The sequence below is a fragment of the Salvelinus fontinalis genome, chromosome 5, assembly GCF_029448725.1.
Source record: "Salvelinus fontinalis isolate EN_2023a chromosome 5, ASM2944872v1, whole genome shotgun sequence".
Taxonomy (NCBI): domain Eukaryota; kingdom Metazoa; phylum Chordata; class Actinopteri; order Salmoniformes; family Salmonidae; genus Salvelinus; species Salvelinus fontinalis.
The window spans coordinates 10,286,987-10,302,237 of record NC_074669.1 but is presented as its reverse complement, the minus strand read 5'-3'; the positions used below and the strand labels follow the sequence as shown (position 1 = coordinate 10,302,237).

The 15,251-nt window shown below is 44.2% G+C and overlaps 1 protein-coding gene across 9 annotated transcripts in view; it reads left to right on the top strand.

Moving 5' to 3' along the window:
- Nucleotides 1-15,251, top strand: part of LOC129855083 (calcium-dependent secretion activator 2-like) — a 240,038-nt gene that overhangs the window by 180,717 nt on the left and 44,070 nt on the right. For 7 of the 9 annotated variants that reach the window (XM_055922398.1, XM_055922395.1, XM_055922393.1 and 4 more), the window contains 4 exons: nt 8,971-8,985; nt 10,840-10,914; nt 11,939-12,022; nt 12,153-12,185. In XM_055922398.1, the coding sequence (XP_055778373.1) occupies nt 8,971-8,985; nt 10,840-10,914; nt 11,939-12,022; nt 12,153-12,185 (207 nt within the window). The remainder of the gene's footprint in view (nt 1-8,970; nt 8,986-10,839; nt 10,915-11,938; nt 12,023-12,152; nt 12,186-15,251) is intronic. The other 2 variants (XM_055922396.1, XM_055922394.1) reach the window with 1 other exon arrangement.

Below are 15,251 nucleotides of genomic sequence, written 5' to 3'. Positions count from 1 at the left end.
GAAGGGGCAGCACCGGGACAAAGGGCAGCACCGGGACAAGGGGCAGCACCGGGACAAGGGGCAGCACCGGGACAAGGGGCAGCACCGGGACAAGGGGCAGCACCGGGACAAGGGGCAGCACCGGGACAAGGGGCAGCACCGGGACAAGGGGCAGCACCGGGACAAGGGGCAGCACCGGGACAAGGGGCAGCACCGGGACAAGGGGCAGCACCGGGACAAGGGGCAGCACCGGGACAAGGGGCAGCACCGGGACAAGGGGCAGGTCCCGGCTGATAAACTCTGGCAGATCCTGGCTGAGGGACTCTGGCAGGTCTATGCAGGCTGACGGCTCTCGACGCTCATGGCAGGCTGACGGCTCTCGACGCTCATGGCAGGCTGACGGCTCTCGACGCTCATGGCAGGCTGACGGCTCTCGACGCTCATGGCAGGCTGACGGCTCTCGACGCTCATGGCGCTCTGAAGGCTCTGGCTGCTCATGGCTCTCTGACGGCTCTGGCTGCTCATGGCTCTCTGACGGCTCTGGCTGCTCATGGCTCTCTGACGGCTCTGGCTGCTCATGGCTCTCTGACGGCTCTGGCTGCTCATGGCTCTCTGACGGCTCTGGCAGATCCTGTCTGGTTGGCGGCTCTGGCAGATCCCGTCTGGTTGGCGGCTCTGGCAGATCCCGTCTGGTTGGCGGCTCTGGCAGATCCCGTCTGGCGGGCGGCTCTAGCGGCTCCCGTCTGGCGGGCGGCTCTTGGCAGATCCTGTCTGGCGGGCGGCTCTAGCGGCTCCTGTCTGGCTGACGGCTCTAGCGGCTCCTGTCTGGCGGATGGCTCTGTAGGCTCATGGCAGACGGGCGGCTTTGCAGGCTCCTGGCAGACAGATGGCTCAGACGGCGCTGGGGAGACGGATGGCTCAGACGGCGCTGGGGAGACGGATGGCTCAGATGGCGCTGGGGAGACGGATGGCTCAGATGGCGCTGGTGAGACGGATGGCTCTGGCCGGATACGGCGCACTGTAGACCTGGTGCGTGGTGCCGGAACTGGAGGCACCGTGCTAATGATAAGCACCTTCCTACTAGTGCGGGGAGCAGGGACAGGGCACACTGTATTCTCAAAGCCCACTCTATAACTGATGCATGGTACCGGCACTGGTGACGCCGGGCTGAGGACAAGCACATCAGGATTAGTAGGGGGAGAAGATACAGTGTGTACAGGGCTCTGAAGACGCACTGGTAGCTTAGTGCGTGGGGCCGGAACTGGAGGCACCGAGCTAGATACACGCACTACAGGGAGAGTGCGTGGAGGAGGAACAGGGCTCAGGATACAGTGTAGACACTGTAGGTACTAGGCTGGGGCGGGGAGGTGGCGCCGGAAATACCGGACCGTGGAGGCGTACTGGCACTCTTGAGCATTGAGCCTGCCCAACCTTACCTGGTTGAATGCTCCCGGTTGCCCGACCAGTGCGGGGAGGTGGAATAACCCGCACCGGGCTATGTAGGCGAACCGGGGAAACCATGCGTAAGGCAGGTGCCATGTATGCCGGCCCGAGGAGACGCACTGGAGACCAGACGCGTTGAGCCGGCCTCATGACACCTGGCTCAATACCCAATCTAGCCCTACCAGTGCGGGGAGGTGGAATAACCCGCACTGGGCTATGCACTCGTACAGGAGACACCGTGCGCTCTACTGCGTAACACGGCGCCTGCCCGTACTCCCGCTCTCCACGGTAAGCCTGGGAAGTGGGCGCAGGTCTCCTACCTGCCCTAGGCCCACTAACTCCTAGCCCCCTCCCAAGAAATTTTTGGGAATTACTTACGGGCTTTTTGGGCTTCCGTGCCAGACGCGTTCCCTCATAGCTCCGGTTCCTCTCTCCGGTAGCCTCTGCTCTCCTCAGTGCCTCCAGCTGTTCCCATGGGAGGCGATCTCTACCAGCCAGGATCTCCTCCCATGTGTAGACACCTTTTCCTTCCAATAAATCGTCCCATGTCCATTGCTCCTTCTCCTGTCCCTTACTCCGTTTATTTTTCCCTTGCCGCTTGGTCTTAGCGTGGTGGGTGATTCTGTAACGGCGATCCTCCTCCTCTCCATCTTCGGAAAAGGAGGAGTATTGAGGGAACCAAGGCGCAGCGAAGTTTGAACACATATTTATTAAACAAGACGAAAAAACGAACACGAACTACACTTGAAATGATACAAAATAACAAATGACGTAGACTGACCTAAACATGAGAACTTACATAGACACGAAGAACGCACGAATAGGAAACAGACTACATAAACCGAACAAACCGTATACAGTTCCGTATGGTGCAAACATAACACAAACACGGAAGACAATCACCCACAAACAAACAGTGAGAACGCCCTACCTAAATATGACTCTTAATTAGAGGAAAACGCAAACCACCTGCCTCTAATCAAGAGCCATACCAGGCAACCCAAAACCAACATAGAAACAGATAACATAGACTGCCCACCCAAAACTAACGCCCTGACCAATTACACATACAAAAACAACATAAAACTGGTCAGGACCGTTACAGACGAGCAGGTGTTAACACACTTTTGGCCATGTAGTGTATGTAGCTTAGCAAATAAACATTGTATTTCTGATCTACTTATGGTATGCAAAATAGGATATAGCAATTCACCTTGGATAATTAACAAGAAATGTGTTCAATTCTTCTTGTTTCTCGGATTACTGTTTTTTGAAGGTTTTTTTGCACATTGAAAGCATAATAGTTCACAGTAAAATTATTTTGAGGATATTTTTTTTTTCATTGCCTTTTGTTAGGATGTTGCGAAACTCAAGGTAAAGATATATATATATATATACATTATTCTGCTTTTATTATTTTCAGAGGATATCATTTATTTTTCAAATGATGCCTTCCTTTGTGATGTTCTATGTGCTTTTAACACACAGTGCTGTGGTTTTTACCCGATGTGCCTCGGGACACTGGTGTGTCTTGAGGTGTGCCGTGAAACTTTTACTAATCTTTATATTTTTGGGGGACATTCACTTATAAACATGACCTATGGATTGAACATGAAATATAATTCAGATAATTCATTGATTGGCACATGGTTACAGTGCAGTCAAAGTATTCAGACCCCTTTACTGTTTCCACATTTTGTTACGTTATAGCCTTATTCTAAAATTGTATAATGGTCAGTTAGTGACGCTAGAGGCATCACTACAGACACCCTGGTTCGAATCCAGGCTGTATCACAACCGGCCGTGATTGGTAGTCCCATAGGCCGGCACACAATTGGCCCAGCGTCGTCCGGGTTTGACCGGTGTAGGCCGTCATTGTAAATAAGAATTTGTTCTTTACTGACTTGCCTAGTTAAATAAAAAAATAAAAATAAGAACCCAATGGTCACTCTGACAGAGCTCCAGAGTTCCTCTGTCGAGATTGGAGAAACGTCAAGAAAGACAACCATCTCTGCAGCACTCCACCAATTAGGCCTTCATGGTAGAATGGCCAGACGGAAACAAATCCTCAGTAAAGAGCACATGACAGCCCGCTTGAAGTTTGCCAAAAGGCACCTAAAGGATTCTCAGACCTTGACAAACAAGAACACCTTGGCCTGAATGCCAAGCGTCACATCTGGAGGAAACCTGGCACCATCCCTACGGTGAAGCGTGGTGGCAGCATCATGCTGTGAGGATGTTTTTCAATGTCTGGGACTGAGAGACTAGTCAGGATCTGGGGAAAGATGAATGGTGCGAAGTACAGAGAGATCCTTGATGAAAACCTGCTCCAGAGAGCTCAGGATTTCAGACTGAGGTGAAGGTTCACCTTCCAACAGGACAACGACCCTAAGCACACAGCCAAGACCTTCTGAATGTCCTTGAGTGGCCCAACCAGAGGCCGGACTTGAACCCGATCAAACATCTCTGGAGAGACCTGAAAATAGCTCTGCAGCGATGCTCCCCATCCAACCTGACAGAGTTTGAGAGGATCTGCAGAGAAGAATGGAAGAAACTCCCTAAATACAGGTGTGCCAGACTTGTTGCATCATACCCAAGAAGACCCCAGGCTGTAATCGCTGCCAAAGGTGCTTCAACAAAGTACTGGGTAAACAGTCTGAATACTTGTTCTAAAACCCTGTTTTTGCTTTGTCATTATGGGGTATTATGTGTAGATTGATGAGGGAAAAACAACATTTTAATCCATTTTATTCCTAAATTAATTTAGTCAATTTCAAAATAACGCTGTAACGTAACAACATTTGGAAAAAGTGAAGGGGTCTGAATACTTTCCGAATGCACTCTACATCTGTATCGTTGTTTCAAGTCCGGTGAGCTGGACCTGCTCTTACATTTGTGTCATTTGAGGGGCGAGCATCACGAGCAAAGTCATTTGTGTAATTGTGACCGACCACCTTGATTCGGTCTTACGTAGCAATATTTGTGTTTGTGTTCGAAATTGTGTTTTTTACATTGGATAAAAGCAGAGACACAGAGCTACAAAATGGTATATCATACACTTTATTTGAGGAACAATGGATAAGTAATTCTGCTTTGAAATGTGATAAATATGGAACCATACTTTTGGTACCTCTGAAGAGCTCTTCTTTGTCTACATCCATTCAGCATCATTCACATTCTTTTAAGCTTTAGCCACACCCATCTCTTTAAGGGTTGATCCAAGCGTTCTGTCCTAACAACAACAGTCAAGCTCCCGTTGGCTAGCTTGCTAGCTACTTCCAGACACAAATGAGAGAACAACTAACTGACCATTTTACTCACCCTAGCAGAGCTGGTTAGGCTGTTTTCATGTTATCCAGAGTTTTGGTGACTGCAACTGTGCTGCTGGCAACAATTTACGCTTTACTGACACCGGCCATATTCAACAGGTGTTGAGCGTTCATAAATGTGTCAGTTATTCTGCTACGTCTATCAACAGTTATTATCAACAGTCAGTTATTTTACCAGCTACGTCTATCAACAGTCGTCACAGTGACATTCTATTGAAATGGTTACTTGCATAGTGGAGTCTTTTGTTAAGACATGTAGCTAGCTAGGTAAACAATGAACCATAATCCCAACTCATGTCGTTACTACCCTGCATGAATCTGCAGGTAGCTAACCATCCAAGTTCAATGTTAGCTAGCTAACATTAGGCTATAACTAACAAAGCAAATGGTTCTGAGATACGAATAATAACAGCGAGCCTGCCAGCTAACGTTAGTACACTTTAACTTGAAATTAAAATGACTTTCTGTCAAAATTAGAAATGCGTAACATCTGAAAATGTAGCTAGCTAGACTATCTTACCCATATACATCATGGATGCCATGGTTGCCCTTAGTTGGTAGAGTGTTTTCTCCATCTCCTTAGCTATCATACTCTAATGCCACTGATTTCAATTCTCGGTCCTCCAGAAAGTGGAGAGCAACACTTACGCAGTTCTGCTACGCTATCCTTTTTTTTTAAAGCCGCGATAGACAGGATTACCTACACATACTGACCAGCTCAAATAGACAGAAGCATGCTATATGGCAGATCAATCCGAACTCATCTCTTGGCATGTCCTTTCCACTCATTATCTCAGCCTATCATGGCTAGCGGGAAGGTTGCTGGCTTTTTCTTTGGCTAAACCAACTAGGCTCATAATTTAACAATTTTATACGTATTTACCGATGGCACTCAAGTTTGTTATTAAGGCTCATGAAAGTTCACATTTCAGAAGGCATTTTTGCCAAAAAACGCATTTTGATTATAAAAAAGTTTACATTCAAATGCCTCCTGTGAAGTAGTGACCCGCCTAGTTTCCTGAAACGAGTCACAATTTTACTTTGCATGTGAGAACCATTAGCACAGGCAAGTCTGATTGGGCTTTGCAGTACAACAGCCTCAGCTATAGAAACAAACGGAGCATGGCTTTATGTCTGTGGTTGCACCTTTACAGTGCAGAAAAACGCTTAAAAATAAAAACCTGTACCCATTGGAGAATGACTGCCCCCTCTTATTGAAGCCACGGAAGTTCAAGGCCGACAGCGTTATTGCAGGCGTTGTTAGCCGAAAACAGGATCCCCAATATAGTGAATGTAAAAATGGCACTCTTCGTGGTGAATCTTCGTGAAAATAAAAACATTTTTGGAAGACAATCATGGCACCAATAGTTGCTTCTAATACTCCAGATGTATGTTCTTGAACCGATAATTTTTAAATCGCACACAGAAGAACTTATAAGGATAATTGAGTTGCTAATGGCAGCCTGCAGTACCCCGGTCAGCCTTCAACTTGAGTTATTCAATGAGAGGGGGAAACATTGAGCTAGCCTGCAGCATCACTTCCTGGAGCAGTTCAAATTGTGCATGCACTATTGAGTCTTCACATTGGAATGAATGGTGTCAAGGGATCATCATTTATTTTTATTTTTAATAAACACTTTAATAAACACTTTAATCTAAAACACATCTTTGTCACAAAGAAAATTGATGATTTCCAGTTTGGTTCAGATGAGATGGAGGTCATTGCCACTAAATCAACTATTAGTAAAAGAATGTGTGCCGCAGAATTGTTTTATCCAATCAATGTGTGCCACGGTTCAAACAAGGTTGGAACCACTGTGTTAATGGACATCTTCAGTGCAAATTGCATACTTATCAATCCTTTTTCCACTTTCTACAGAAATGTATGTTAATAGTTAAAATTGACATGTATATAATTCTCATACAATATATTTATACCTGACTCAGATGAAGTATTCGGCTAAAAATAACTGTCAATGGCGATTCTCCATTAAGCATTATTTTCAGTTCAAAGTAGCCATCCTTTTCCAGAGAGGACAGCGTTGCTCACTCTTGGGATTCTCTCAACCAGCTTCACCTGGAATGCTTTTCCAACAGTCTTGAAGGAGTTCCCACATACGCTGAGCTCTTGTTGGCTGCTTTTCGTTCACTCTGCGTTCCAACTCATCCCAAATCAGATGGGATGGTGTATCGCTGCAGAATGCTTTGGTAGCCATGCTGGTTAAGTGTGCCTTGAATTCTAAATTAATCACAGACGGTGTCACCAACAAAGCACCATCACACCACCTCCTCCATGCTTCACAGTGGAAACCACACATGCAGAGATCATCCATTCACCTACTCTGCGTCTCACAAAGACACGCCGGGTTGGAACCAAAAATCTCACATTTGGACTCATCAGACCAACGGACAGGTTTCTACCGGTCTAATGTCCATTGCTCGTGCTTCTTGGCCCAAGCAAGTCTCTTCTTCTTATTGATGTCCTTTAGTAGGTGTTTATTTGCAGCAATTGGACCATGAAGGCCCGATTCACGCAGTCTCCTCTGAACAGATGATGTTGATGTGTCTGTTACTTGAACTCTGAAGTGTTTATTTGGGCTGCAATCTGAGGTTGAGTTAAAACCTCTCTGGGGCAGGTGGGATGCAATCGTCCCACCTGGCCAATAGCCAGGGAAAATACAGCTCGCCATATTCAAATAAAATTATATAAAAATCAAACTTTCATTAAATCACACATGTAAGATACCAAATTAAAACTACACTCATTGTGAATCCAGCCAACATGTCAGATTTCAAAAAGGCTTTTTGGCGAAAGCATAAGATGCTATTATGTGATGATAGCACAACAGTAAACAAAGAGAGTAGCATATTTCAACACTGCAGGCACGACACAAAACGCAGAAAAAAATATAAATCATGCCTTACCTTTGACCAAATTATTTTGCTGGCACTCCAATATGTCCCATAAACATCACCAATGGTCCTTTTGTTCGATTAATTCCGTCGATATATATCCAAAATGTCAATTTATTTGGCGCGTTTCATCCAGAAAAATACAGCTTCCAACTTGCGAAACGTCACTACAAAATATATCAAAAGTTACATGTAAACTTTACCAATACATTTGAAACTACTTTTGTAATACAACGTTAGGTATTTTTAAACGTTAATAATCGATCAATTTGAAGACGGGATGATCTGTGTTCAATACAAAAAGAAAACAAACTGACGCAACATTTTTGGTAACGTGCCTCTCTCAAACAAATTACTTAATGTGTCCCTCATTTATGATTGCCTTACTTCTTCATTACACAAAGGAATAACCTCAAACGATTTCCAAGGACTGGTGACATCCAGTGGAAGCGGTAGGAACTGCAAACAAGTCCATTAGAAATCTGATGTCTCTAGGAAAAGACATTGAAAAGACAGTGACCTCAAAAAAATAAAAATTCTGAATGGTTTGTCCTCTGGGTTTTGCCTGCTACATAAGTTCTGTTATTCTCACAGACATGATTCAAACAGCTTTAGAAACTTCAGAGTGTTTTCTATCCAAATCTACTAATAATATGCATATCTTATATTCTGGGGATGAGTAGCAGGCAGCTGAATTTTGGCATGCTATTTATCCAAAAGTAAAAATTCTGCCCCGAAGAAGTTTTAACTCTAAATAACTTATCCTCTGCAGCAGAGGTAACGCTGGGTCTTCCTTTCCTGTGGCGGCCCTCATGAGAGCCAGTTACATCTTAGCGCTTGATGGTTTTTGAGACTGCACTTGAAGAAACTTTCAAAGTTCTTGAAATTTTCCGTTTTGACTGTCCTTCATATCTTAAAGTAATGATGGACTGTCGTTTCTCTTTGCTTATTTGAAAATGTTTCCATATGTGTTGTTTCATAGTTTTGATGTCTTCACTGTTATTCTGCAATGTAGAAAATTGTAAAAATAAAGAAAAACCCTTGAATGAGTTGGTGTGTCTAAACTTTTGACTGGTACTGTATATGCAGAGATATTAACAATTTCCTGGGGGTGTTAAATTATTTTTTTTGTATCATACACACATACTGCATAATAAAATAATTAAATTAAATGATTGTGTGCAAGCTGTTTACTGTAATCATGTAATGCTATTGAATTTAAGGTGATGATTTTGATTGTTTTTTTCTTTCACTCTTTCCTTGGTTTCATTTTCATACATCCTGCACGTCATTGTTTGAATCCAAGATTGACAAACAATGGGTAAGTGTTCTTCATCCCTTAGTAGAATCTTAAACCACCTTCAGCTTTCTTTGTTAGTCCCCTCCTTATCACGCTCACACCTAGTGAAAACATTTACATTTTAGTCAATTAGCAGAAGCTCTTATCCAGAGCGACTTACGGGAGCGATTAGGGGTAAATGCCTTGTTCAAGGGCACATCGGCAGATTTAATCACCTAGTCATCTTGGGGATTCGACTGGCTCAACGCTCTTAACCACTAGGTTACCTGCCGCTACAGATCTTTTTATTATATTCGTTTTTTTAATGGAATGGAACAATGGTGGAACAGTGTTTTTTAAGAGCACATTCATATATGCAAACAAATTTAACTTCCTCTGGTCCTTGTCTCAAAGGGACCTCAATTTGAACTAAATCCAAACACTATCTTGCACATTCACCAGAGAATGTCTTTGTGCATAGCGGGCTATGCCAGAGTGGTCGCTTCTGATCGACACAAAAGAGATCCTGGCATTTCAGATGTTTGCGCGCTGAATGGCGTCTGCCATTGCCAGCTCATCATACTTCCTATTCAAACTGCTGAATGGAGAAGTCATCTAAACTTTTAGGAGATCAGAAATGAATTTTTTCTCAAAGTACAGGCTGGCTGAGGTAGGAGACTTCAATAGAACGGCGGAATGTCCCCCTTTGTGATTTTCCACTTCATAGATAGCTCTGCCCCGAAATCATTCTCCAGCGAATGCTTAATCGAATATCTTCATCAAAAGCGTCTGCAAATTGGGACTGTCTTGCTGTATACCAATATATCACCAGGATCATCATGTCTAAAGAAATGATCAGTTAACTATGTTGTTGTTATTGTCATTGGAATGGGAAGCTTACATTTGGAAATGCCAGTTGCACCTTAGAATAAAAAAACTTGGGCTCTTAGCAGTTTGCTACCAGATAAAAGTTTTTAAAATAAATTATTGTTATTTTGGGTGTGGTGCACACATTTCAGAAGAGCTCACAATTTAATATTCTCTAATGTGAAGAAGGACCTCACAATTCGGCCTCCTCTGTAAAATAAAAAGCAAACACAGCAGTGTTATTTGAAGTAAAAAGAAGAAAAAAAAGTCCTTAAGATTCGCTTGAAATTCTGTTTATGAAAGAAGCTGCCATTTCGTGGAATGAAGAAAAAGGTGAAAAGAAAATGAGGGCTGCCGATGGTGACCTCCATGCACCCTCAATTTGTCACCGATCTGCAGGCTTTGTTGATTGCAATTTTTAATTTGGGTGTTCTTTAGACGTGTCGTGAAAGGGCATTGTCGCCAAGAGATGAACTCCCTGGCTGCCGTGCGAGCGTCGAAGGCAGCCATTCAATGCCGCAAATGGAGGCTCTCCCTCCCTCTTCTGTCCCCCATCTCACTCTCTTCTCTCTCTCACTCCTTTCTATCCCTCCCTCTTTTTGGCTGCGACATGTTTTTTTGGGAGAGTAAAAAATCCTCATGAATATAGGGGTTATGAGACATGAAATGGCGGATTAATTGAATCTAGTGTGAGCCTTTGGTCTCCGCAGCTGGACCGGTGCTTTAGAGGAACACAAGGCTGCTCTAATTGTGGGGAAGCACAAAAAGTATCCTTCGAATTCCTTTGCCTTCCAATGAGAGCGGGAATGCCATTCAGCCACATAATAGCCCTATTAGCTGCTTAACTCACCGGTGCTACATGGGAAGATTTTCTCTGCTGAATGTTTTGGGTAGGGAGTCAGGGTAGAGAGAGAGAGAGTGTGTGTGCGTGCGTGCTCGTTCGTGCATGCCAAAATGAAGGAATCATTTTTACCTTATCTCCCTCACCATAGATCTTAAAACTGTTTGTTTGTCTCCCTACCCCCTCAGCAACAGTACCATTCAAAAATCGATGTCCTGATCGATGATGCGTTTAAAGACATGATTTCCTCCATGGTCACAAAGGTATGTTACTGCACATCCTATACAGACCCAATTACTACATCCTGCATAGTGTTGCAAAGCTACCAGTAATTTACCAGAGTTACTGTAATTTTCAGTCATTTTGGAGTATTAGCTGAAAATCTATGGCAATCTATCATAACTGTTGGTAATTTATACTTGAATAACATTATTATATATTTGTTTTATATAGCATTCATTTATCATATTTGTGTCCATATTGTCCATGAGTTTCTAGTAGATAAACCATATGGTTCAATAGAAAATTGCCTAATTAATGAAAAATGAACTCTTCAAAAATGTACTTTTTTCACAACTGCCACCAGTTTGACATTAAAACATTAACAACAAATACATATTGACATAGTCATATAAATACAGGTTTGTACAAAAAAAATTATATATATAAAGTATATAAAGTCTATTTCATGCTGAAACACTCATATTAAACACCAATGGTAGTCACTAAATTGATGGTTTATATTTAGGTTAATGTTTTACAGCTTTGTCATACAAATTTTTATTTTTTAAACCTTATTTAATAATTTCATATATTTTACATGTGACAAGGCCACACCGAGGGCAAGAGATTATTACAGACATCTGTGATTCTCTGAAGTATCTTGAAGATGTATTGTGATAGATTTCATAAAATCCTTGAAAGATACCAAAATAGATACTTGGTAGTTTACTGGTAAACTTTAAAAGTTTCCATTAATATACCCTCCCTTTGCAACCCTAATCCTGCATATAGATACTGTATATTTCAGCCCTTCTCCACCTCAAATCCAATGCCTATTTGATTAAGAAACACTTTCTTAGTAAAATAGAACTAAGGTGTGATATAACCCAGTCACACCTGCTAATTGTTCTCATATTCTATGCAAAATATGATAGAATATGTTATAACCAAAAGAAGAGCGGAACGCATACAATAAAAAATGTGAAGAGAAGAAAGTCATTCATACTCCACCTTCTTTTTACAAATGGCAACTAACGTGTCTGATTTTCTTGTTTCCCCTGGTAGTTTGCTGGAGTTTTAGACGGTGTTCTCGCCAAACTCTCCAGATATGACGAAGGGACATTCTTTTCCTCTATCCTATCTTTCACGGTAAGCTTTTTTGTTCCACTCCAGAGAATGCGGACCCTTTGCATTCAGTCCTTAGAAAAGCAACATGTCATTTGTTGTAACCGAATCTGCTCAGTTGAACTTTTTTTTGTATCTTTCCTTTGCCTCAAAGGTGAAAGCAGCTGCCAAGTATGTGGATGTGCCTGTGAGTATTATTTCTCCTTCATTTCTAACAATGTCTTACTTGCTCATATGAACATGTTTGTTTGCACACATATTTCTGTCTCAAAAAGAAAAGCTTTCTGAAGAAAGCTGGCATTGAGCAAGATCATATTTGTTAGATGTTTATCATCAGACGCTGATGTTAAATGTGGGTGAAATATTTTTACATTTTGCCTTGAAGCACCGTTGTGTCAGAGTATTTGAGGTTGTGATGGCGTGCAGGGCTAATTATTGGCACCGTTGGCTAATGAAAGCGTTTTTTGAGCGATTTGCCAAGGTGTCGGTCATGGGCGGTCACTACATGCCGCAATACATAACACTATTGAGCGACAGCACCATGGCAGGAAGCAGGAGCTCAATAAGCCGACAGAAAGATGGCAAATACAGTGATGAGGAAGCCCTCTAATTACCCAAAGAGAGACGCAATGACACATCCTGAATTACGGGGGCCCAGGGGGATCTCAGACCCCCTAAATGCAACAAAGTCAAACTTTGGGGGGGTGACTTGAAATAATGCTAATTTAATTTTTATCTTATTTGTTTAAAATGCCATTTGTACTGCTAGAGTGGTAAATATGTTTCTGTGTGGCTGCACTTGTCATCCCGGGACAGTCTCGCATCTCAGACCCTTTTCAGGTGTCCCAGCTTTTCTTACTACAAAAAAGGTAAAAGTGTAGACCCAATGACAATTACAGAATGTCATTACACTTTTTAGTGTTTTGTAACAGATATCTCTTTCCATTCATCCAATGGCGCGAGTGCACAGTACACTGTTTGGGTGCTGGAATTATTCATTAATTTTAAAATGTCACGTATAATTTGCACTCTGGACAGGTACATTCTGCTGACTCTCCATTGGTCAGGGATTGCAAGGCTAAGTCTCTGATTCACTAAATGTGAAAGCAGGGCCAGGGTGTCATTACTTGGTGAGTTTAGCCACTTCATTATGACATACTTTTGTTCTTAAGCCATCAAAAGGTTTGCCCTGGTGGTCTAGTGGTAAGGATTCAGTCCACTCACCAGTAGGCAGCGCTCCATTTCTGGTTAGGGAGGCCTGTTTCGACCCACAAATCCAACTTTTAACCCAAAGCAAGAGGTTGTTTCACTCTATCATAACCAAGCACACTCTGACACCCTTTTCAGCATCCATGAGTGGGACTGTTGATAAAGCCAGCCAAGCCTTTGTCCTTCTCTTCAAACCTCCCCCTCCCGCCTGTCCTTGACTCAGCGAATCCCACGTGTCCCATTGACACTGGTTCCCAGAGCTCTGAGCCTGCCAAATCTGCTCTCCTCCTCCTCCTCCTCCCTTCACCTGAAATTATAATGTAACCACCTTGCGCTTTTGTGTGGAGGGAACCGAAAGCTGTTAAGCCCCTCTTACAGGTGAGCTAAAGAGATGGGAGAGTGGAGGAGGGTTGTGTCGCTAGGGCATTTAGCAGAACACTCTTTTGGATCCTTGTCACGAAAGGTTAAGATCCCTCCCACACACACACACACAACTAGCTGCACCTGGGGGAAACAGATCCAGGGCAGGAAACCAGACTGGCAGCAATGTATAATTAGCAGCAATCCCTCTCTCTCGCTCTTCTTTTCTCCACAGCTTTCAGCGCTTATCCCCCTCAGGTTAACCAGTCATTGCTGCCCCACACCACCAACACTACTACACCAACACCACTACACCACCAACACCACTATACCACCACTACTACACCACCACCACTAAACTACCACCACCACCCCACCACTAATACACCACCACTAATACACCACCACTACTACACCACCACTACTACACCACCACTACTACACCACCACTACTACACCACCACTACTACACCACGACCACTAAACCACCACCCCACCACTACTACACCGCCACTACTACACCGCCACTACTACACCAACACCACTACACCACCACTACTACACCACCACTACTACACCACGACCACTAAACCACCACCCCACCACTACTACTACACCGCCACTACTACACCGCCACTACTACACCACCACTACTACACCACCACTACTACACCACGACCACTAAACCACCACCCCACCACTACTACACCAACACCACTGCACCACCACTACTACACCACCACCACTGCACCACCACTACTACACCACCACTACTACACCACCACTACTACACCACCACCCCACCACTACACCACCACTAAACCACCACCACCACCACCCCACCACTACTACACCACCACCACTACTACACCACCCCCACTACTACACCACCACTACTACACCACCCCCACTACTACACCACCCCCACTACTACACCACCCCCACTACTACACCACCACTACTACACCACCCCCACTACTACACCACCACTACTACACCACCACTACTACACCACCACTACACCACCACCACTACACCACCACTACTACACCACCACTACTACACCACCACTACTACACCAACACTACTACACCGCCACTAAACCACCACCACCACCCCACCACCACTACACCACCACCACTACACCACCACTACTACACCACCACTACTACACCACCACTACTACACCACCCCCACTACTACACCACCACTACTACACCACCACTACTACACCACCACTACTACACCACCACTACTACACCACCACTACTACACCGCCACTAAACCACCACCACCACCACCCCACCACTACTACACCACCACTACTACACCACCACTACTACACCACTACACCACCACTAAACCACCACCACCACACCACCACTACTACACCACCACCACTACTACACCACCACCACCACTACTACACCAACACTACTACACCACCACTACTACACCACCACTACACCACCACTAAACCACCACCACCATCCCACCACTACTACACCACCACCACCCCACCACTACTACACCACCACCACCACTACTACACCACCACTACTACACCACCACTACTACACCACCACCACTACACCACCACTACTAAACCACCACTACTACACCACCACCACTAAACCACCACCCCACCACCACTACACCACATATGTACATTTTAGTCATTTAG